The 22869-nt window shown below is 41.1% G+C and overlaps 2 protein-coding genes across 7 annotated transcripts in view; one reads left to right on the forward strand and one right to left on the reverse strand.

Annotated features, from left to right (window-relative positions):
* Positions 1 to 954: 954 nt before the first annotated feature.
* On the forward strand, positions 955 to 14741 carry sppl2 (signal peptide peptidase-like 2). 2 transcript variants are annotated; one of them, XR_013492434.1, is made up of 15 exons: positions 955 to 1076; positions 2884 to 3000; positions 3545 to 3727; positions 3852 to 3941; positions 4175 to 4314; positions 5285 to 5427; positions 7332 to 7428; positions 7714 to 7830; positions 8197 to 8278; positions 8402 to 8476; positions 8570 to 8632; positions 8726 to 8825; positions 10409 to 10486; positions 10941 to 11231; positions 11910 to 12048. XR_013492434.1 is itself a non-coding variant. In XM_033649911.2 (15 exons), exons 1-15 carry the CDS (start codon positions 1029 to 1031, stop codon positions 12075 to 12077), a joined length of 1662 nt encoding a protein of 553 aa, XP_033505802.1. In that variant the 5' UTR covers positions 955 to 1028; the 3' UTR covers positions 12078 to 14741. The 2 variants fall into 2 exon arrangements, 1 of the variants encoding a protein (XP_033505802.1); XM_033649911.2 differs by having other exon boundaries at positions 10941 to 11101; positions 11910 to 14741.
* arhgef18a (rho/rac guanine nucleotide exchange factor (GEF) 18a) overlaps positions 13347 to 22869 on the reverse strand; it is a 33805-nt gene continuing 24282 nt past the window's right edge. For 4 of the 5 annotated variants that reach the window (XM_078173067.1, XM_033649521.2, XM_078173068.1 and 1 more), the window contains 7 exons: positions 21605 to 21726; positions 21456 to 21512; positions 21302 to 21349; positions 20703 to 21176; positions 20057 to 20366; positions 19516 to 19620; positions 13347 to 17670 (listed from right to left, as the gene is read on the reverse strand). In XM_078173067.1, coding sequence (XP_078029193.1) covers positions 17519 to 17670; positions 19516 to 19620; positions 20057 to 20366; positions 20703 to 21176; positions 21302 to 21349; positions 21456 to 21512; positions 21605 to 21726 — 1268 coding nt within the window. In that variant the 3' untranslated portion in view covers positions 13347 to 17518. The remainder of the gene's footprint in view (positions 17671 to 19515; positions 19621 to 20056; positions 20367 to 20702; positions 21177 to 21301; positions 21350 to 21455; positions 21513 to 21604; positions 21727 to 22869) is intronic. The other variant, XM_078173069.1, reaches the window with a different exon arrangement.

Below are 22869 nucleotides of genomic sequence, written 5' to 3' on the forward strand. Positions count from 1 at the left end.
TCACAACCACATTTCTCAGTTGAAAGTCAATATTACAAATCCTGTTGAAATGTAGTCTAAATGTAACTGGTCAATAAATGTCTTTAAATGTGAAAAAACTTTTACTTTGAACCTATTCTGAACGCTTTTTCACCTTCATCATTTTCTTAATGCCTCTTAAACCCGAAAATGCTCACTGCTTCATTATATTATTTCTGGGCTTGAAAAATATCCAATTAGCCAGAAGCCAATTTGATTTATCATGAAGGATCCAGCTAAAAACAAGTTATTGGTGGTCACCATTTTAAAAGTCCAAGATGGCCACAAAGGAGAAATTGACAAAAAATACAAAGTCTGACTTTGGAGTTTGTCACAATCTGAACAAAATGTATGGTAAATTTAGGGTGATTGGGACTGTTTTTGAGTTTAGAATTCCAAAATTCATTGAACACATTTAATTAAGGTTAAAGAAAAAAAAAAAATCAGGATTGGTTAGGGCTGGGTTAAGAGATCAAGACTAAGAGTGAGGTTTGGATACTATATTAGTGTAAACTATTATGCAAAAAACACCTGGAAAATCCATTTAGTCCACAAATATTTTTATGGTTGATTATTGTTAGGCAGACATAATAATTTTCTTTATTAGTAAAGCCTTTTAGCACTGTCCTAATTACCCCAAACCATGCTTTCCCATTAACCCAATGCTATATGGGACAATATAAAAACAGCTTAATTAAAAAAACAGAAGATATGAACACAATTTAATGATTTTAGAGTCCTTAAATACGCCTGCTTATCGTAACTCTAAACTGTCGAGTTAAACTAAAGTCAAAATGTTCGTAAGTTTAATTTATTCATTTAGTTTGACTGACTTTGACTTTAACCAATCAGGCACGTGCTCATTCGCTCGTGACGTTAACAGCCAGTTAAAAGCCCCCGCACGGCACAGTGGGCGTAGCTTGTTAGAACAGCTGGTGGGGGCTCGTGTGAGGGGGCTCGAGCCGAGCGGTTGGTTGGTTGATGGGGGAAACAACAACAAGCTAGGCATCATGAGGGTCCCTGAAACACTGATTTGGGCCGCGTTTCTCGTCCAGAAGGTGAGACAGACCGAGCGTGTTTCAGTACATACTCTCCCCTCGTGCCTTTACGTCGCATTGCGGCACGTGGCTGATAAAAACAGATTGGGTTTTTTTCTCCCAGCCGTGTTCCGGGATTATTAGCTTGGATGCTATGACTGTTAGCTTGCGGAGATGATCGTGGGCCCTGGAAACCCACACATCATTCACATTTTGATGCAACATTAACGGAGCGGGATTAGCGCTGATTCACCACGTCATTTTAATCACCCCAACGTTTATGACAGACTGCGTTTTAGGAGTGTTTAACAGAGATCGCATCGCTTTATGTTGGATAATGACTCCCATCATGCTGCAGTTAGAAATCAGTGGTAACGCGTCTGAAATGAGTGACTGATAAATAGTGATTATAATGTCACTGCTTTAAGTACTGAAACCAACTGTGCTTTTACCCGACGAGTTAAAGTATGACTGTGTTGCTCTCCTCTGGTCTGTATAACATTAGACATACCGGTAGATGCTTTGTTACTGAAAATAGAAAATAGGCAAAATCAGGCATTTTAAATTTTTAGGATCCCAAGTGCTGCAGTCAATAAAAAAGGTTTCACTAGTAGCAGACCATCGGCCATTATCTTGCCACTTTATTAGGTACACCTGGCTTGTGCTGATTCAACTTTAAGGTAACTTTGGAGGCTGTACTTTGTGATGTTGTTGAACTGTATTGCGTAATAGTGAGAGGTGTTCATAATAATATTTGGTCCACCCCATTTTTCTTAATTCTACAATTCAACTGCACCCCGTGCCAGTGTTTATACTTGCATACAGTGGTATTTTAGGGTAGGTTAACAACTTCTTCACACACATGCAAAACCAGTAAACTACACCAGTTTTACAGTATGACACTTTCACATTTCACACACAGTTTTACACACCTGATATCTGTCTGGGCACTTACCTGTGATCCCCAACTTGCTGTTATATTGGCCAGTTCCTCAATTGTTAGTGTAGCCATGTTTGCCTAATTTCACAGCATTGTCCTGCTGTGTCCATGTTTGGTAGTTGTCTCAGAAAGATGATGAGATCAGCCGATCTTAAAGATTGTTGAGACAATATCTGGCAGCGAGGTGTTCAATCTTAAATCTCCCTTCAAAAGGCAGGCTTTCAAATATGTGCTGAAGATGATAATCCACATTGTTGGTGTTGACTGCAGTTCCTACTTCTAATAAATACCTACCTCTGATAACTATGAGCACATGACAACACAAATTGGCAAACAGCCAATCAGACTGCACTGATCTGCAGGTAATCAACCCATGTGGCATCACATTTGTGCAGTTTCCTCTCACAACCAAACGCTTTAGGCATGCACACCGTTGTTTAATATTAATGTCTCGGTTACACAGTAGCACCAAAACCATACTTTTTTCATACTGCCAGCAGGTGGGGTCTGAGTTATGTCTGAGTGTATATACTATGTCTAATGTTCAAAAATAAATGGAGACAAAAAACTGTTCCCTTGATTTTAAAGTGTTATTAGTTTGATCATAAGCACGCTCTGTTGTTTACAAAAAGCTTATCTTTTGCATGTGTGTTTGCAGGGCAGCATGCCACAGCTTTAATATTCACAGTGTTGAGCAGTGTTTAGGGTCATGCATCTTCCCCCTTAGCAATACTTCTGACTTTTACCTTTTTACAAGACTTCAGGTGAAACAGCAACAACAGTTAATGTGCGGCTGGAAATCAGGTTCAAGTCTGTGATCCACAAATCAAACACACTGACATTTCATTGACATGTAAAATAATACAGACATTGCTGTCACGTTCACAGGTGGTGGGAGAGTACGGCATGGCCCATTTCAGTGACAAGGGCAAGAGCAAAGGAAAGGATTACTGCATATTCTTCAACTCACAGTGGGCACGACTACCTCAGGACCTCAATAAGGCAGTAAGTCATGAGTGAGCGACAAGAGGTGTAAACAACGATAATAGTGACGTTTTTTTTTTTTTTTTAAACAAAGACTTACAAAGTGCTTCACGGCCACAGAGAACAGTGGGGATCATCTACAGTTTATATGTACCTGATCAATAAAACCTCATACAGGATGTTGAAATCTGATATCCACACTCTTGGTGCCTGTTAGGACTCTGGCTGCTGCTTTATGAACCAGCTGCAGATGTTCTCAGTACAGATCCTTATGACTGATATGAGATTATAATGAGTTACAGTAATCCACTGTAGAGGACATAGATGCATGGAGGATTACAGTTTTGTATATCATTTTATTTTTAGCAAGCCAAGTCTCAAGCGCAAGGCTCTTAAATGCAGAGATAGTTTGATGTATCCATCATCATGGACCTGACTGCATCTCTGCATAATAAATACAATAAAAAATAAATACAGTGTCATTTTTTTAAATATGTATTAAGTGTTGAACCTTAATAGGAAGTGGGCCAGCTCTGGTTAACATCGCAAACCCTTTGTCTTGTAGTCACGTCTTCAGATCTATGACCTGACAACATCGGTCTTGTGCTCGCCCTCCGACGTCCCAGAGGGAGGCTTCCCGAATCGCATCCCCATGGTGATGAGAGGCAACTGCACTTTCTATGAGAAGGTTCGGCTGGCCCAGATTAACGGTGCCAAGGGCCTGCTCATCGTCAGCAAGGACAGACTGGTAACCTTGTTTCTGACTATATCTTAAGGCTGTTACTTTGATTCATAGTGCATCAAGTTAAAATGATTTTGGCACTTCAGAAACAGAAATATATTCTTCTTCTTTTTTTTTTTTTTAATTACAGACGCCACCAGCAGGAAACAAGACTCAATATGAGGAGATTGGCATTCCTGTTGCACTGCTCAGCTACTCTGATATGCTGGACATAAGCAAGGTGACAAACCATTGAAACAGTCGACCAACAAACCTCTGGCTACCTGTGGGGTTTCACTCTATCAGTTTTTCTCTTTCTGATAGCTCAGCTCAACATAATGAACTCTAAACGTTGTACAGTCTGACAGCAGAGGTAGATCTGTATATATTTACATGGGGTCATGGTGTAGTAGTACTTGTTGATGAGAATCTACGGATATTATCTTGACTTATTGCTGTTTTCAACTCCTGCAGAACTTTGGTAAAGGAAGACAGGTCGCCATGTACGCACCCAACGAGCCAGTGTTGGACTACAACATGGTGATCATCTTTCTGATGGCAGTAGGAACGGTTGCTATCGGAGGTTACTGGGCCGGCAGCAGAGACAGCAAGAAGTAAGTGGACACGGTGGAGAGAACGTGACATTTAATGTGTGTTATCATTGTCATGCTGAGTTGATTTGAGTGTGAGAAACAGAAATAACTCTACATGATGTGCAGGTCATTATAGACAGTCATGTACTGAAGGATACATGAATGAAAGCTTTTAAAGTTTATTTTCAATATAAAGGGTTAAAATCAAGGCCTTTAATCCAAAATTGGTATAAAAGTAGTTTAAGTCTAAAGGGGCTAAAATTGTAGTTGATTGTCAAAGATGATGCTGCTAGTTCTGTTCCATTATGTTACAATATTACAGGACACAAAGTTTCCTTCTGTCTGTGCATACTGTGCTTTTAGTCCCAACTGCTAAATTTAAATCAAAGTTAATTTATCAAGGGGGGTCATCTCCAGGTAAGATTAGTCACAGTTTTCTTGGCAAAGAACTACAAGCGTTTAATAGCACAGCCCTTTTTTTCTTACTCATCTCAAACCAAGCAGTCTGCTTTGTGCCGCTGCGACTCCACTAAAGGGCAGCGTTGTTTATTCGAGGCCGTACGAGTGACTCATCGGCTCGAGCCAATCCTGACGGAGTTGCCAAGGTGACTGAGGGCACAGTCAGATGGGGTCTCTGACGCACAGGGCCGCGGGCGAAAAAAAAAACAAAACATTTTGGAATATGAGTGTGTGTTTGGAACTCGGGAAGGAAGTGAGTCCCAGCCAGCCAGCCGGCCAACTGATGGTAAATATTGACTGTGGATGTTGTGATGATCATCCTGGCTGCTTTGGCAAGTCACCAACCATCAGTGAATACTGTTTAATAAAACCAGTGGAAGATAAAACCCAAGAGGCTGGCTAACTGTGCTGCCTGGACTATTCTGCTCAATAAGCTGGCTCAAGCTGAGTGTGCGAAGATACTGATCATTAGTCTGTGGAGTTATGAACGTCCCAAACAAGCCTCCACTGAATTTCTTCCCTCCTCCTGCAGACGCTACATGAAGCACAAGCGGGATGACGGTGCGGAGAAGCAGGACGAGGAGACCGTAGATGTCACACCCATTATGATCTGTGTGTTCGTGGTCATGTGCTGCAGCATGCTGGTGCTACTCTACTTTTTCTACGATCGCCTGGGTACGACACAGACAACTATACTCACACATCCAACGATGTGAACACACTACATATAACACTCAGTGTGCTGGCCAAAGATACTCGTTCACGATTTGTAAGAAGAAGCTCTTTGGTCACATCCACTTTTGTGTGACCGATAGATTATTAGTGGTTCCAGTCCTGGCTGCCCAGGATTTATTGCTGTGTTCAAAGCCAGTCTGTAATTTTTTCCCTCACTATTTGTGGTCTGGCAGGATTTAAGAAGACCTTTTTTTGGGATACAGATTGTGGAGAAGATGGTAGACAATGTTTTCATTGTGTCTCAATTTAAGGTCCCCTTGCTTGCTCTTTCTGAGCTTTCAGTGACATCTCAGAGGCTACCTCGTTAAATTTAATTGAGACAACAGTGCAGCTTCTAACACTGATAATAATATTGCACCGCTTACTAGGCTGTCATTTGTCTTTACTTCTCATTTTAAAATTTATAAATTGGTCAAATTTCTCTGTATGAGTCGTACACCGATGCTAAAATATACTTAAAGGCCCCCTGCACCCTAAAATGTCCGACCTTGACTATACTGGCATGTATCTGTGCAAAGTTAGTCACTGGAGAGGTGTTTTTAAATTTGTCTACTGAGGGGGGTGATGTCTCTGCACTTCCCTAGAATCTTAGATGTAGATGTATGTCAGGTATGTCACTAACACAAAAGCGAATTGCTCTCTAATACGGGAAACACATATCAACATGGGGAGCAGACTTAGACATAACACCGGCAGAGAATCCTGAAACCTCCAGCGCGGAGCGAGCCTGTCACTACAGAGAGCAGTGAAAGTTTTGACAGCAAACATGGTGCAGTGTGCAGTTTTGGAAGTAAATTGGACCAGTGTGAACACACACCAACATGGTGGCAGATATTGTTATGTGTTTTACAACCACTAACAGCCACTGGCAGTTACAGCTATCAAACAACTTTCCAAGCTGATATGTCTGCTAGTCACCGATTTTGGTGCACAACATCCTTATCTGAGTCTTACTGAGGCTCAGGCAAGCTGTCTGTGTGTGCGTCTTTTTCACCAGTCAATCTTGCCTGTCTCCTATAGCCAGACCTTTATCCACACGTAATTTTAGTGCTGGAGAAGGCGGAAAGCACAAGCAAAACCTACTGCAAGCAGTGGTGGTAGGCAGTGTGGAGGCGAGATCCAGAATTTCGTAGTGAAGGAGGAAGAGCAGATCCGCTTCCAGACAATTTTTAAAAGCTTTTTATGTGGTAAAACCATGTTAAACAAAATATTAATCATAGCATTGTGGGGGACTTTAAAGTAAGCTGCAAGGCAGATGCAGAATTGTGCTTTATTGTGCAATTACATTGCCTAGTTTAAAAACAGCTGAGTTAGGTGTAGGCTTCCTGAGAATTAGCGTATCATCACTGCCTGTATATGTTTATAAGTACAGTTTTCAGCAGAAGATTTTTTGTTAAAAGCCCATCTAAGCAAATCTTGGACAACAAAGTGAGTTAATAATTCCCCCATTTAACTCAAACTCAAGATTCCTCTGAGCTATAGCAGATACTTTATCCTGTGTCCAGCTTTATAAGGCTGTAGAGGCAGTTAACAGATCTGAATGTGTGAACCTCTTCAACATAAATACTGGCCATGCGCTTAAAGAGCTTAATGGCTCAGAAAACATTACACTGGTATAGAGATTTAAAAAACTTGCTGATAGTCTGCTTTGTGTTTTTTGATCACTCAGCACATTGGATTCACCACACTGGACTCAACACTGGACACACAGCGATGATACTGCCACCACTATTCAGATATTTAAAGACTTAGTGTGTCAAAGAGGAAAACACCCCAAAAGTGTATTTGCTTAGTATAATATGCACTAATCTTCTGCTTGCCACTACTGTTCCCTCTCTGTTTAGCCATTTGGGTCATTGCCATCTTCTGTGTGGCGTCTTCAGTCGGCCTCCACAGCTGCCTATGGCCGTTTGTCAGGAGACTCCCTTTCTGCAAGTGCAGGTGAGACTGTTCACGTCAATAGCTGCCCAAAAAAATCTATAGTTTCTGAAACTCCATATAGCCACTCAAGTTTACAAAGCTTTGCCTACTTGTTTACTTATTTTTTTCACTTATTATAAATCTTCAAATTATGTGATTATAGACTGAGAGAGGACCTCGAGATATTATTGTAGGCATATAGTTATTGCAAGTGAATGGTTAGCCTGAGAAAGCCCCGTACACTGTTGACAGATGTCTAAATTATGGTTATGTTTGTTGATCTGTGGATTATTGTCATGACCACAGGGTTCCAGAGAACAACTTGCCGTACTTGCAGAAACGGCCGCAGATTCGCGTGTTGCTGCTGTCAGCACTCTGCATCAGCGTCAGCATCACCTGGATGGTGTTTCGCAATGAAGACCAGTAAGTGCAAAGAGGGAAATGGGTCAAAGTCAGTCACATGTCCAGAGAAAACAAGCCAGTCACTGCATGATTTTCTTCATGACATGTTGTGTGTATCAGTCCTGTTAGCATTTACAAAAGTATCGACTATCCTAGCAGAAATAACCTTAAAAAGAATGATTGGAACTGTTGACCAGGGTATTTAAAGTTGATTTCCCAATGTTGGTTTATGAGCACATGTAGTCCTTTTTGGGTGTTGCGTGTTGTGTGTCGGGTGACATAATGGTAGCATTTTTCCATCTGTGTGAGATAACACATTGGAGGTACTTTATATGATGATGATGGTGGTGGTGTAGCTGACTCACAGTCTTGTTATGTATTCTCCAGGTGGGCGTGGGTGTTACAGGACGCCCTGGGGATCGCCTTCTGTCTCTACATGCTTAAAACAGTCAGACTCCCCACATTCAAGGTGGGTCACCACTCTCATAAATATAAATAATAACAATGTGGAAGGTGTTTTTTATGTTTTGATGTGTTTGGAATAATAATTGTTAGTTGCAAACTCACTTAATGTATTTTCTCTGCTCTGCAGGCTTGCACCTTATTACTGTCGGTCCTTTTTGTCTACGATGTTTTCTTTGTATTTATTACACCCTTCTTTACCAAGGTATGTCAACTGTTTACACTCGAGGCTACACAAATGTCTACGGTCTCTGTTACTGTGTGTCATACTTACGTTACCCATGGCTTTTCCCTGCAGAGTGGGGAAAGTATAATGGTGGAGGTAGCGGCTGGTCCCTCTGATTCCTCCACACATGAAAAGGTGAGCTGGTTATTAGATTCCACTTCCTCCCTGAAGGTGACCCTCTCAGCTCAGAGGCAAAGTAGTTGATAGTAATGTTTGTGTTTCCTCCAGCTCCCCATGGTGCTGAAAGTACCCAGGTTAAACTCCTCTCCCCTGGCTCTCTGTGACCGGCCCTTCTCTCTCCTGGGCTTTGGTGATATCTTAGTACCAGGTAATTAACCGTGTCATTCTACCACAAGGAACTCAAACCGATTAGAGCTCATCGTGTGGCTGTTTTATGGTTTTAAGCAGGAAATGATTGCACTAACACTGACCACAGTCACTCTATTTAGACTTCCCTTGAAGCAGAAAACATCGCTGTGGTTGTCAGCTGTGTAAACACAGAACTTACTCAACACCGACTGTTTTTTTTATGGCTGCATATTTGTAATGCTACATAATTACAATGTTTAGTTCTCATAAATTAGCTGCACAATAATGTTTTCTCTGTCATTTTTTGTGAAATATTTAATTTAATTGAGCTTTTGCTGGTGTATCAGGAAATATCTAGTGTTAAAGGAATACTTCACCCACAAAATGATTATTTGTATGTAAGTTACTCACCCCATGGTATGCTGAATTCAAGAAGAAAATGTTTTTTTTTTGGCCTCTATGGTGAACAAAGAATCCAAAAACCTTGAAAATTCTCAATGAATTGGAATAAATGGGGGCCACATTTAACAAAAGCAAAACATCCATTTACCAACTCTCAAGGGTAAAACACACCGAATGCCGCATGTAAAAAAACATCTCCCTTATTATTTTCAATGCACAACCCCACATCGGTGGCAGCTAGACGCACATTGACACTGCCGCAATTAAATGGATTAAATGCTGCTCCTATGGCAGCTCAACTCCTCTCTTCACTATTAATATATAAAGAGAACTCTGTAGCTGTTGCTGTCTCGTGTGTGATGAAGAATGGATGAGGAGAGACCTGTTGAGGTCGAGAAATATCCTGAGCTAAACAACCCACTGTCCTGTCATAATAAAGACAATGGCCAAAAAGATATTTTCTGGCGAGTCATAGCTCTGGATATCGGCTCTTCAGGTGAGAAATCAAGTTTAATTAGGGGCTGTCCAGACCTGATTTTGAAGCTAAAGCGTAGGTGGAGGAAGTACAGATCTTTCAGTGAAAGTGGTAATAACTTTGTGTGGTCGTCTGTTGGCGAGCTGCAGCGCCACGCATCCAGCGTGTGCTAGGGGTGGCACTTGATGCAATGTGCTGTGGCGGCGCCAGTGTGTTTTCAGGTTCACTCAACTCGCACAGTATAATCAAAATCTCATTGATCCAGTCGTATACTCAGTACTTCCCAAACACTTGCTTTTTCGCTAAACCTTACTATTTAAATCACCTCCACATAAACCGTCTCACACACAGGCAAGCAGTGTGCCTGGGCAGTAGAGTCCAAACGCATGTATTTGTCCAGGCGTGCTACTCATATGGAGGAAGTGTTTTAAATAGTGAAGTGTCAGCTAAGTACTGAGCATGCTGGATAAATAAAACTTGGATTAAAGTGCATTTTGTGAGTTTGTAAAAGGATGTTATATAGTTTTGCTGTTGTTAAACATGGACCCCTTTTACTGCAATTCTTAAAAAATGTTGTGGATGAAGTATTCCTTCAATACCAGATAACAAAGTGCTGGGAAACACTTCGGACGCAGATGTCTGAGTATGACAGAATGTGGCTGAATACAGCAGCTTCTCTTGTTGACTGATCTGAATGCCTCTTTGATGTTTTTTTTCCCTGTCAGGTCTGCTGGTGGCATACTGTCACAGGTTTGACATTTTAACACAGTCCTCCAGGATCTACTTTGTGGCCTGTACGATTGGTACGTACATGTGCAGGGGGGCTTGTGAGGGCTGTAACTGCTGAAATATTGCTGCAGTGTTATGATAAGACCCATTTTGATTGGATCAACATTACAGGGGGGAGGTGGGGAATAAAGTATTCACTGTGCTCCTCTTCTTCAGACATCCATTTTAATTACAAGGATGTAGCTCCGGACGAGATTTATATTACAAGAGGAAACTGTTGCTAATTGAGGCTGTAATTATCACTTGATTATTACTGATTGCTCACAAAGGCGTTCTGAATGAGATTAAAATCACTGACCAGGGCAGGTGATGTTAATCACCCCACCACCCCGAGGGACATAAATCCAGTCTGAATGAGTCTTTAAAGTGACAACATGCATCATCTTAAGTGTTGGCTGGACATGACTGGACTTTTAATATGTTGACCTTGTGTGTGCTGTCTGTCTCTGTCTCCGTGTCTCCTGTCAGCTTACGGTATCGGCCTGCTGATCACCTTCGTGGCCCTGGCCTTGATGCAGATGGGTCAGCCGGCCTTGCTCTACCTGGTGCCTTGCACTCTGCTCACCAGCCTCACTGTAGCGCTGTGGCGCAGGGAGTTGCCGCAGTTCTGGACTGGAAGTGGATTTGTGGTGAATACCAGTTTGATATGACCGCCTACTGCCGAAGAACAAAAAAAAAAAAAAAAACATCAACAAAAGAAAACGCACAAAAAAAAAGAATCTAGAGTTAAATAACATGCAGAGTAAAGTAGAATTTTAAGTTGAGTAACCCCTTAATATAATTCCATCCGTTCCAACTGCCTCTTTCTGTTTTACTGTCCACCCTTCCCTCACCTTCCTCCCATTGCTGCTCCTTGCCCTTTATTTTACTGTGGGTGTGCTCTAGTCTGCTGCTGAGGGCTCAGCTGTCTGTGAATGTCACTGCAGGTACTCCATCTGGGCTTGCTACTTTACACTCTTCCATTAAAACATCTTGATGTTACTTAAGGTTCCTTTTTTTTTGTGGTTTTTCCCTTAAGAGTAGATGTTTGTTTTTATTTTTTTTCTGCATACACACATCTGTGGTAGACTTACAAATACTGGAGCTAGTGATAGTGATTTAGCTTAGCTCATGTTACGTAGTTAGCATGTCCTGTCTTAGTGGGATTTTCTTTGATATGCTCCCCTTTCTTTATGCATATCTGGGACTTTTGATCTCTGCGTACAGGAATACCTCTGACAATATTAAGGCTCCTTTAATTTGGGTTTAATGGGGATGTGATGTAAAACACAAAGTTCACGTAGCCTTAAATCTACCTGTGTACAGAGGGATGACTGTATATTCTTTGGTTTTGTTTGTCCTATCTACAGCTACTCTGTCTTCTCTTGTTACTACATTTATTTTTCTGCTCCACACAGTTCAGCCATCTTATATAGAAACTGTTTTTGTCCCCTGCAGCCTCCCATAGTGCTCGCGCCGATCAACTGTACACAAACTGCAGCGCCGCAGACAGAGGAAAACTTGACTAAACCGGAGCCACAAACCACAGAAGAAGATTCACCCCATCACCCGCCTCAAGAAACGCCCCCACCCGAGAAAGACGAAGAGGAAAATAAATCTAACTGAAAGGATGTCTAAGACGGCATTTTACATTTCACTTCATGTTTTATTTGTTGTTGAGTTTTTTTTTCCTACATTGTGACTCAGTCAATGGACATCTGAAGTACGGACTTTAATTTGTACTTGGTGTGAAGGGAAGATTTAAGGAGCTCAGCGCTTTCTGAACGGCTGGCTCAGCGGGGCGCCGGGATTGGACCACACGAGGTTGAGGCATTGAAACCGACAAACACACCAAGTATAAAACCTGCACAGCAGCCCCGACACCTTCTTCTATCAACAGTCTGTGCCACCTAAAGGGAATGAAAAGCCAAATGTGGAAGCTGCACAAGCTGTTAAACACGAAATACTCCTGTGACACTGTGGTGAGGCTCTTATCAGCTGTAAAGGCCCAGTCACACCAGCGTTCAAAACAACAACTTTACGGCAAAATCACCTTTCAGTGGCATCACTGCTATTAGAAGATTTACTCACACATGCGAGGTAAACCTAAAGAATTTTTTCAACTTTGGTAAACCATCATTTCTTATTAGCTGTGCTCCATCCACTTTTATTTAACCTCCTCTGATGGAGTATTAAATGCTCCACAAAGGAGGAATGGTTTACAGACCTTTTATGTAGAGCTGCAGCTACTTGACAATTGAAAGAAATTAACCAGCATCTATTGTGATAATCTAATAATTGTCATTTTTAAGCCAAAGATTTGCAGGTTCCAGCTTCTCAGTTGTCTCGTACATGAAAATAAACTAAATTTATTTTGGTTTTAAATTGGTAATCAGCTTGGGCTCTAAGAAATTATAAAAGGCATTTTATATTTTCTGACATTTCATAGAGAAAATTATTAATTGAGAATTGGATAATTGTCATATTAAACAGTAAATAATCATTAGCTGAACCCAGTCTTGGAAGTGTGTGGCCAAAGTGCAGTTTTGGAACTCAACAGCTATCGGCTGACAACGATAAAGCCTCTGGGGGCAAGGGCCAATATTTCAGGCTGTTTCGTTGTAGCCAGTGGACTTCCTTTTCTCTGCACCAGTCATTTTAGCGAGTCTATATAAACCGATATCTGCATGTGGATGCATATTAATTTGAAAAAGTAAAGCAAAATCATTGTCGGACGATAGCCGATGGGTTCTAAGATTGCGCTGCACAGATTATTTATCTGCCCTTCAAACAAAATTGTTCAATACTGCTCGGACGACAAGATGAAATCAGGACACCTCCGATACCTAACAAATTGTCCTGTTCAGTCCTTTATAGAGATTAGTTGCAATGCTACAGTGTTGGGACAGGAGGCAGTGGTACAAATATGAACTAAGGCTTATTTCTCTTTTCAGTAACTGTTGTACAATCCTGAGAATAAAGTGCTGGGGGAGTTAACGGCCCAATACAGACAAATAGAAAGACAAAACAGCTCTAGCATGTTTCAGGCTGGCCAGTGTTTTGAGGTTAGCTCACCCGATACAGTAGTTTACCAACCAGCCCAGCAAGCTTCACCAAGTTCCTATGACCAAATATTTCACTTTGTCACTTTCTGGTGTGACAGGGCCTTAAAAAGGTCTCAGGAGGCTTGAAAAACATTTTTCAAAAGCACACACATACACACACTACATAACAAGCCATTCTAGCTGTCTTTAACCCCTCGTTACATTATAAACTGCACTGGTGTCACAGTATAAAGTATAGCAGTGATAGCAGTGATGCCAGCAGAGTTTCACACCCTTAAAAATGTGTTACGATTGTTGACTGAGCCAAAGCTATTAGGTATTTGTTTTTTTAACTGAAGCATTTGTTGTTTACTCATCTTACTTTTGGTATATATAGTTTTGCATGCTATAATTTCGGTTTTACCCTTAATATGAAACCAGTGTATAATCTATAGTGCAGACTCTGTATACATCATCGGTGGTGCAACAGTGAAACGTTGGCTGCCACAGTTTTGCTGCCCCTCAGTAGTTATTCATGTTGTCTTAAGAGTTGGTTTTGGCCTTATTGTGTCCATGTCGGGAGGTAAAGTAGAATGTGTCAAGTGTAAAAGTCTCTTTATGAAAAACACAAGAACTCTAAATGATGGTGTGCTGCAGTCAAATGTCAGGCTGAGGAGCGAGCGATGGGTCATGTACCAATATTCCTAGGTTAGTTTCTTCGAAGCATTTGCACAATATTTTTTTTTAATTCATGGGCTGACAGAAGCTGTTGTTGGCTGATGTCTGTATATGTTTATGTATAGTCATAAAGGGTTTAAAGAAACTGAAAGCAAGGTATCAATATATACAAGATTCCTCATGCTTTTATTTTGAAAGTCCATTTCTGACCTGAGGGTTTCATCATAAACACCAGAGGCCGGCAGTCACTCCACTCTGTACACCAGAAGTACATCCACAGAGTGGATCCACAGAGTGGATGTACTTCTGGAGTGGATGTACTTCTGATCCTCATTCATTTATGATGCCTGTTAACCAACATTCCTGTTCAAAAGTTGAGAAGATCAAAATAATTTGGTCAGAGGTGAAATGAGAGCAGCGTAGTTGTCTGGATGTGTGCCCTCGCTGATTCAACAGCAGTGTTTTCCAGGACATGAGATTATTCATTCACCAGTATAGTTTGTTGTCACCAAGTGGTTTTTAAAGCCTCTGTTGAGGAATACATATAATAAAGAAACATTGTATTTGATATTTGGTGTGTTCTGTTTTTCTTGCACATTATTACATTTGACTAAAACTCTACAGGTTTTGTGATTTCTTTGACAGACTTCTCAGCAGATTCAGACAGGATGCTGTCTGTGGATATGTTGATGCAGAACATGATTCAGACCCTTGCAGCGGGTACAGAGTCTGAATGCATCTTTTCATTGTGGCCCTCCAGCTGTGAAAAAGGTCTGCTGCTGTTCAGACTCTGCAGAGATGAACAGCAGTCTGACAAAGAGCCTCTCTGTTGCTCCAGCTCAGTCACTCAGCGTGGAGGGCTGTTGATACACTGCATCACTATCTGATCCGCTAACATGCTTTTAGTGGATGGGTGCATTTGTTATTGGTAGCCCTGCTGGAATTCAACTCTGCACACTTTGACAGCTTGGAATTTACATCCTCAGTTTGGACCTGAATCTGATCTTTTGAGAGTCTGTGCAGATATTTTGTATTGAAGCTATTGATTGCTGATATTTTTTGACAGGAGTATATGAGACATCACATATGCTAATAGCATTTCTCAGGGACCAACATATGAACTTGCCAACCCTCTCAATTTTCCCTGGAGACTACCATTTTTCATTGCCGTCATGGTTTTCTCACAGGGACACAATTGGCCAGAGACATGTTTTTGGGTGGTCTGTCCATCCATCAGTCCCATTCTCATTAACATGATATCTCTAAGAATGCTTCAGGGAATTTCTTCAAATTTGGCGCAAACGTCCACTTGGACATAATGATGAACTACTCAATTTTGGTGGTCAAAGTCCATCTCATTCTTGTGAACAGAGTACCTCAAGAACACCTCGAGGAATTTTTTCAAATTTGGCACAAACGTCCCCTTGGACAAGGGTGAACTTATTACAATGTGGTCGTCAAAGGTCAAGGTCACTGTGACTTTGTCTGTGGAATTCTCATGAAGGCGATATCTCAAGAAAAACTTGAGGGCAGTTTCTTCAAATTTCACACAAATGTCACTTTAAAGTAACCTGGAAATCCAGATGCCCCGCCCCTAGCAAATTTGAATTTGCACTGCATGGGAACCTGGCCCTGACGAGCAGAGCTCGCTGAATCGCCAATCGGACCAATCAGATCAGTCTATCTGACACAGGCGGGCTCTGGGCGGGCATAACATGATGACAACAGCGCTGAGCCGCAGGAGTTGAAAAGTAAACAGCCAAGATGGCAGCTGTCGAAGGACGCGTCCATTCAATTTAGCTTTGGAAGAAACGCTAAGCCAACTACACTTATCTTTTTCCTTGAGAGAGGAACAGAAGACTGCCCTAGAAGCTTTCGCTTCCAGGAAGGATGTTTTTGCGATTTTGCCGACGGGATATGACAAAGGCATAATATATCAGTTAGCCCCACTGTTCGGCAAACAAATGAGGCTTACTGCAATGAATACATCACCTTGTTTTTTGCTCTGATTGGCTATCGTGCTATCCAACTGTATGCAACGGCATTTGAAATGCCTCAGTTAGTGCCACCCCTTGGGTAGGAAGGGTCTATCGGTGAGGGCCAGACTCAAAATCTTTCTAGATTTGAGCCTGGATTTCCAGGCTAACTTTAAAGATGAACTGATTAGAATTTGGCGGTCAAAGGTCACTGTGACCTTGTGTCATGAACACGATATCTTAAAAGGCCTTGAGGGAATTTCCTCAAATTTGGCACAAAAGTCCATTGGGACTCAAGAATGAACCAGTTAGATTTTGGTCATGGAAGGTCAAGGTCACTGTGACCTTGCAAGACATGTTTTTGGCCATAAGTCAATAATTCATACACTAATCATGACAAACTTCACTTACACAAATGTCTAGGATAAAATGACTGAATCACTTGTAGTTTTAAGTCAGCTCCACTTAAGTATCTTTAAAAGAAAATTAGGTTTTCCTCAGTCACACCAAGTCAATCAAAAAAAAAAAAAAAACCTGTCAAGTCAACCCTCTTTTTATTTAATGACCTATTAGGTGGGATTTGGAAGATGGAACAAAAAGAGACAGCGGTCAGTTATAGTGTTAAATTATACCAGAACATTATTTAACATGGAACATCACTGAGAAATAATTCTCTTATATTATCATAAATGCTTCCAGTAGCTGTCTGGCTGTAAACTAAAACAACCCTGCTGATACTGAGTCACGGACCGCCACTGTCAGCCAAAATGTAGTTCCTTCCTCGTACCCTGTTAAGTTATGATTTGATTATAAGACATACTGTACAACAGGACAAAGTTCACGGTTACCTTGATTCGTTATGAAATAAAAAGTATGGCACCTCATATTTAAACAGATGTCAAAGTTGGCAAATCTACAGCTTCCTGTCACTGCACTTATCATTCATTAAATTAAAAAGAGTTAAGACACGAGTGCTAAATGGTTAAAGACAACCTACTTTCATTTAAAATAAAATGATAAAAAAACTCAGAAAAGTCTTTGGCAGTAAAATGTTTCTCAGTGTCATTTTTTTAAACCTCTAACACAAATGTACACATCCTTATAAAACATGTCCATGAGTGGTTACTTTTTTCATGTTCTGCTAATCTGAATGCAAACAGCTGGTTTCCAGTAATAAAACATAATAACAGCGATTTTCCTCTTCATGCTGTACACACCTGGATGTCATGAAGTCATGTCCAAAGTATTTTAACAGCTCCATCACTCTCTCCATATGTGTGAGTCCTTTAACAGCTCCATCAGTCTTTCCATGTTTAAAAGTCTTTATGATGGCAAAGGCCTTACCCAAACTCCAGTCTGTCGTTTATGATTAAAGGAATATTTCCTTCTCTTTGCCCATCTCAAGAACTTCTTTGGGAAAAGGAGGCGGTGGGGGTGGAGTCTCGTTGCTGCTCCTCTTGTTTGTGCTGAAGGACTGAGATATTTTCACACTGTGGGCAGAGTCTGGTTGGTTGAAGGCACCTGAAGGGACAATGAAATAAAAAATATATAATTCAGCTATCTTAGGTGACACCTGACAGTTTAAGACAATTCTCTCCTCCCACCTCTGGCACTGCACATATGATCTTCTTATCCAAGTAGATGTCATAGTAAACAAGCATACATATCAAAATGTCAGAGAATTACTTTAAAGAGGACTTATTATACTCATTTTTAGGTTCATGCTTGTATTCAAGGTTTATACTAGGATGTGTTAACATGCTTTGATGTTAATACGTCCTTCTGGTGTCTGTGCTGGAACACGTATTCACCCTCTGTCTGAGACGCTCTGTTTTAGCGTCTGTCTCTTTAAGTCCCCCTCCAGAAAAAGTCCAGTCTTCCATATCTCTGCATCTCTGCACGGTTGTTGCAGTGTAATGCAGAATAGCGGCACTTTCTAGCTTGAAAAAATCACCAATAAAGGCTTCCAAACATAAACAGACATGTTCCAGCAAGAATATGATCCGCAGTCAGGGAGAAATTCACAACATCAGCAACCAAGATTACATGTTTCCCTGATGTTAGCATGTAGCTTCATGAAGAAGAGGAGACAGATGAGGTCACATAGACCTGACCTTTGACCTTTAACCACTAAAATATAATCAGTTCATTGGTAAATCGAAGTGGATATTAATGCCAAATTTGAAGAAATTCCCTTGAGGTGTACTTGAGATATCGTGTTGATAAGGATGGGACGGCCATGGCTATCACTGGTGTGGACGCATAGAAATGTTGGAAACTGAGTGTTCAAAACAAGTGGCAACCTCTGGGACTGAAAAATTAGCCAACACTGAATGGTCACTTGAGGCTGGCTCCAGAAGCCAGTCAATCTCCACAGACCCCCATGTTAAAATGCCCAACTTCACAGCAGAAATCAACATGTTTACAGCCTGGTAGAAAACATGGTTTTGGTCTCTATCGTTTATTTCTCCCTTCATGGTAACTGCACAGGGGGTGAATTTTTATATAACTCGCCCATTTATATTTTGTTAAGGTTTAACGTTATGCATAATTAAGGGCGGGCCACTTTGAGTGACAGGGAGGGACTGCTGATCATGTCCTCAGTTTCTCAGTCAGACAGAAATATATCTCTTCAATCTTTTCCTGTTTTTCCCCATCATCATAAAACTAGCTTGCACTCACAAACGTCTTCATATTTGGTAGGTTGCAGATTCTCCACCTTGGGGAGCTGCTCAGTCACTAACCAGTTCTACACCTGCCAACCTGCACCACATACAGGAAGGGAAAGGAATAGCAGCAGCAGTTTTCCAGTTGCAGATGTAGACATGTTAGAAGTTGCTGCAACTGCAATTTTGAGGTTTTCACACTTGTATCAGCTCTTGGCTGAAATATTAGAATTACTCACAACAGAACATGATTGTGTCATACTAACCTCTCTATATATCTCTATGACCAAGACTTTAATTGATTCAGTATTTTCACTTGACTATCATACAAGCTGAGCTTAGAAATCAGTTCAAAAACACCCACGTTTATGGTTCAATCACTCAACAGTAAAACAGACCTTTGTCAACCTACATTGCTTTTATAGTTTAGTTTCTTTTCCTTTCGCTTTGGGAGAGTGGTTTAAACATTTTTTTTTAATTTCAATTTATTTTTTAAGCCTTGCATCCCTCTTGTTTTCTCTGATAAAGAAAACTGCAATCCTTTATGGCCAACTTACAATTCTACAGGGGGTGGTGGGTGTTTGTTTCTCAAAAATACTTTTAAATAGACTATCAGTTCAAATCACATGTGAATATCCCAAATGGGAGACAAATGTCTAAGTGACTGAGTGAGAGGCCATTTCTGTTTGATTGTCGGTACCTGATTGGTAGATCCTTTGAGGACTGTTGTTCCTCTTGGCTCTCAGACTGCCTCCTTCTTTCCCGGTCACTCTGATGGGCAGCACCTGGCTTACGTCTAAACCAGCTGGATGTAGAAAGACAGGACTGGGGTCAGTGTTGTAACTATGAAAGCTGACGCACTAACCACTAACTAATCTTTAAGACATTTAAATCTGATGGCTGATTTAGCTTATTATCACTGTTGTGCAAAAACTAGGCCCACTGCTGATGAATAGTGTTTTCTAAAAGTTTCAGTTGCTGCTAAATGTTTCAAACCAACATATAATAAATAATATGACAGTTTTGTTCATTAAGGAAAAGAAGAACATCTGCTCACTTACTCCTTGCCACAAAAGTATTATCAAGACATTTTGATCCTGCTTGAATCTTCATCAGGTCAAAATGTTCACATGCTTTATAACAATCATTTTAAAACTCGTTATTGAAAAAGAAAATGTACAACCATCTAAAAATCAAGTCAACCCTTGAACTTAAACATGTTAGCAGGCCTGTATCCTGACCTGCACTGTGCGTCCTCTGGTGGGACCCCTTTGTCTTGAAGCCTTTCTCCTTTCCTTTGGGCTGAGCAGCCAGCTTGGTGGGGATCTGCTGCTGCACGGGGGCAGGCTTGTACTCCTGGTTGGTGGTGCTGATCAGGTGGACGGGCAGCTCAGGCTTGACCGGCATGGGGCTGATGCTCTCCCTGCGCGGTGGAACCTTTGGAGGAATTTCACTGGCGTTGGTGGGCAATATTTGGGTCTTTGGTGTTAAGGTTCCACCTCCATTCACTATACTCCCCCTGAACGACTGGTAACTGGAGAGACTCCAGGACTGGGGAGGAAGAGCACACATAAATTCAAACTCTGCTATTTCAGAACCTAATTACCTGATCTCCCCTTTGTGAACTTTAACTACTGACTCTAGTGCTTCTTTTGGGGATTATCTAATTTACTACAACATTCTAATACTTTACGTAATTTTTCTTAAAATATTTAAATCACATTTAAAATATGTTTTAAATGTACTTAAGTCAATGCCATTGTTGAGTTCATCTATTGTCACACAGACCTGTTGTTGCCTCCCTAGATTATACTTTGTGATGAACAGATAAATACACAATAATGTTAATAAATATTCAATCAATAAGATTCTCGTCCTCTTCCTCACTTGTGAAGGATCATCATAGTATCCTGGGATGTACTTCTTTATTTTCTCCTGCAGCTGCTCCAGACGCTTCATCTCCTGATTCAGACGCTCCTTGTCCTTGTCCACTGATTTTGTGGACTCCCTCAGCCTCTCCAGGTCCTGCTGATAGTCCTCCTTCAACTTCTCCAGCTCAGCCCTCTCTTCATTGAGCTTCTCCTCCCACTGTCGGCAGTCCTCCTCCCTCTGTTGCAGCTGAGCCTCCAGCGCCTCGATCTGCATCCTCTGTCGCTCCCTCTCCTTCTCCCAGCGCTGCTGCTCCTCTTGATGCTGCGCCTGCAGCTTGTGCAAGTTGGCGAGTTCCTCCTTCTGCTTCTTCAAGTTGCGCTGCTTCTCCTGCTCCAGCAGCAAGCTGTTGTAATGATGAGCGCGCTGCTTGCTCTTTGTCTGGAAAGCGTGCTGCAGCTCAATCTGGCTGTCCTGCTGGGTGATGATTGCCTGGACGTTGAAGGATTGAACACAGGAAAACACTCAATTTATTGCATTCAATTATCTCTACGAATGTAGCTTAAGACCAAAAATTCAAAGATTTTTTTTGCAAGAAACAATTTACAATGTCTTACTTCTAGGCTGTACAGCCTCTGTCCTAGCAATATCACTCTATCATACACCTACAGAGAAAAATAAAGCACACAGAAAGACTTGCAGTGACAGATACATATTTCTGTACAAGTGACTACAGATAGTAATTAACAGAATGAGTATTAAAAGGGTTACCTCTGCCTCAGGTACATTACTGGAGGTTAAATTGCCGTCTGGCATATCGTCATCAGCCTGGAAGCAAAATAGCACAAGTAATGTAAATACTTAATGTTTTATCACAAAATGGAAATAGGGATTGGATCCTTTACATCTGTCTCACTCACATAGTGTTCCAGGGCCTCACAGCTGTGACTCTTGTGGAACTGAGAGTCAGTATTGTCGAAGCTGTGAGTGATGTACACCAGATTGCCCTCACTGCCGCCTGGCCTCTCAGCTGCATCTCCATCTAAAAGAATGAAATCAACAAAGTCAATAGCCTTCATGTATTCAACATGAGTAGAGTCACCTATTTTCTGCAGGTGATATTATTTATTGTACAGGTACAAACAGCAGCAGCAGCTTCTTGCAGCTCAGAAAGATTTAAAAGGAGTTTTGGTGGTGGGAAACCAAAGGCAATGGCTGTTTAAAACAAATAATAAAACACTGTATTATATACCAAAAGTGACCCATATGCAAACTTTCCTGATGTATGATGCAAGAGTTTCAAAGAAAGTTTTGTCAAATTCCCAGACAACCTCTACCACATACATGCATGTCAAAATTTCCTGACGTAGATCCTGTAAGCTGCACATTGAAGAGAACCTTCTGTATTTTTCCTGGACCCTATTTTCCCATGTTTTGTGTCTAAGTGACTAACAATTTTTAAAATTGGTCCAGTATTGAGGCAGACCGCTCCAGCCACAGCAGCGAAACAAGCCGCAGTGTAATCCCTATGGGTAATTATTCACTGTCAATTTAAATCCATTGAAGTGCTTCTTTTTGCCACTGATAGGCTTAGAACGTTATTGCAAGTGTCCGATAACGTAATGGAAAAGACCCTTTAGAGAAATGAAATGTTTCCAAAAAATTAAATGTTCCTCTGTACCTTTCCTTGGTCTGTTTGTTATTGTGACTCAGGAGAAGTCTCTCTAAAATCTTGAGAGAAATGACTTGTTTGAGGAAAAACAACGCTGATAATGTTAGTGAGAGTTGGAGAGAGGAGTGCCAGGAAAAGTTTGTTGTGGTGGAGTACAGAAAGCTTCATATTAACCTCAAAACGTACTGATGTAATGGTTGAATATTTAGCTGGTTTTGACAATGTGGAGAAGAGAATACTGGAACAAGACTTCTCCTCAATCAAACATTGGTTACACACAGTAACAAACAGACTAGATCAGCGAAAGGTAAAGAAAAAACGTTTCATTTCTCCGATCCTTTCTATAATGTTACCAGACACTACTAAAAACAATCTGAGCTTGTCAGTGGCGAAAACAAGCAATTTTAATGGACGGAAATTGATGCTGCACAGCTGCCAGTAGGGATTATATTGCAGCCTGTTGTGCTGCTGTGGCTGCAGCGGTCTTGCTCAGTACTGGGCCAGTTTTAAAAC

Source organism: Epinephelus lanceolatus, chromosome 12, assembly GCF_041903045.1.
Source record: "Epinephelus lanceolatus isolate andai-2023 chromosome 12, ASM4190304v1, whole genome shotgun sequence".
Lineage (NCBI taxonomy): Eukaryota > Metazoa > Chordata > Actinopteri > Perciformes > Serranidae > Epinephelus > Epinephelus lanceolatus.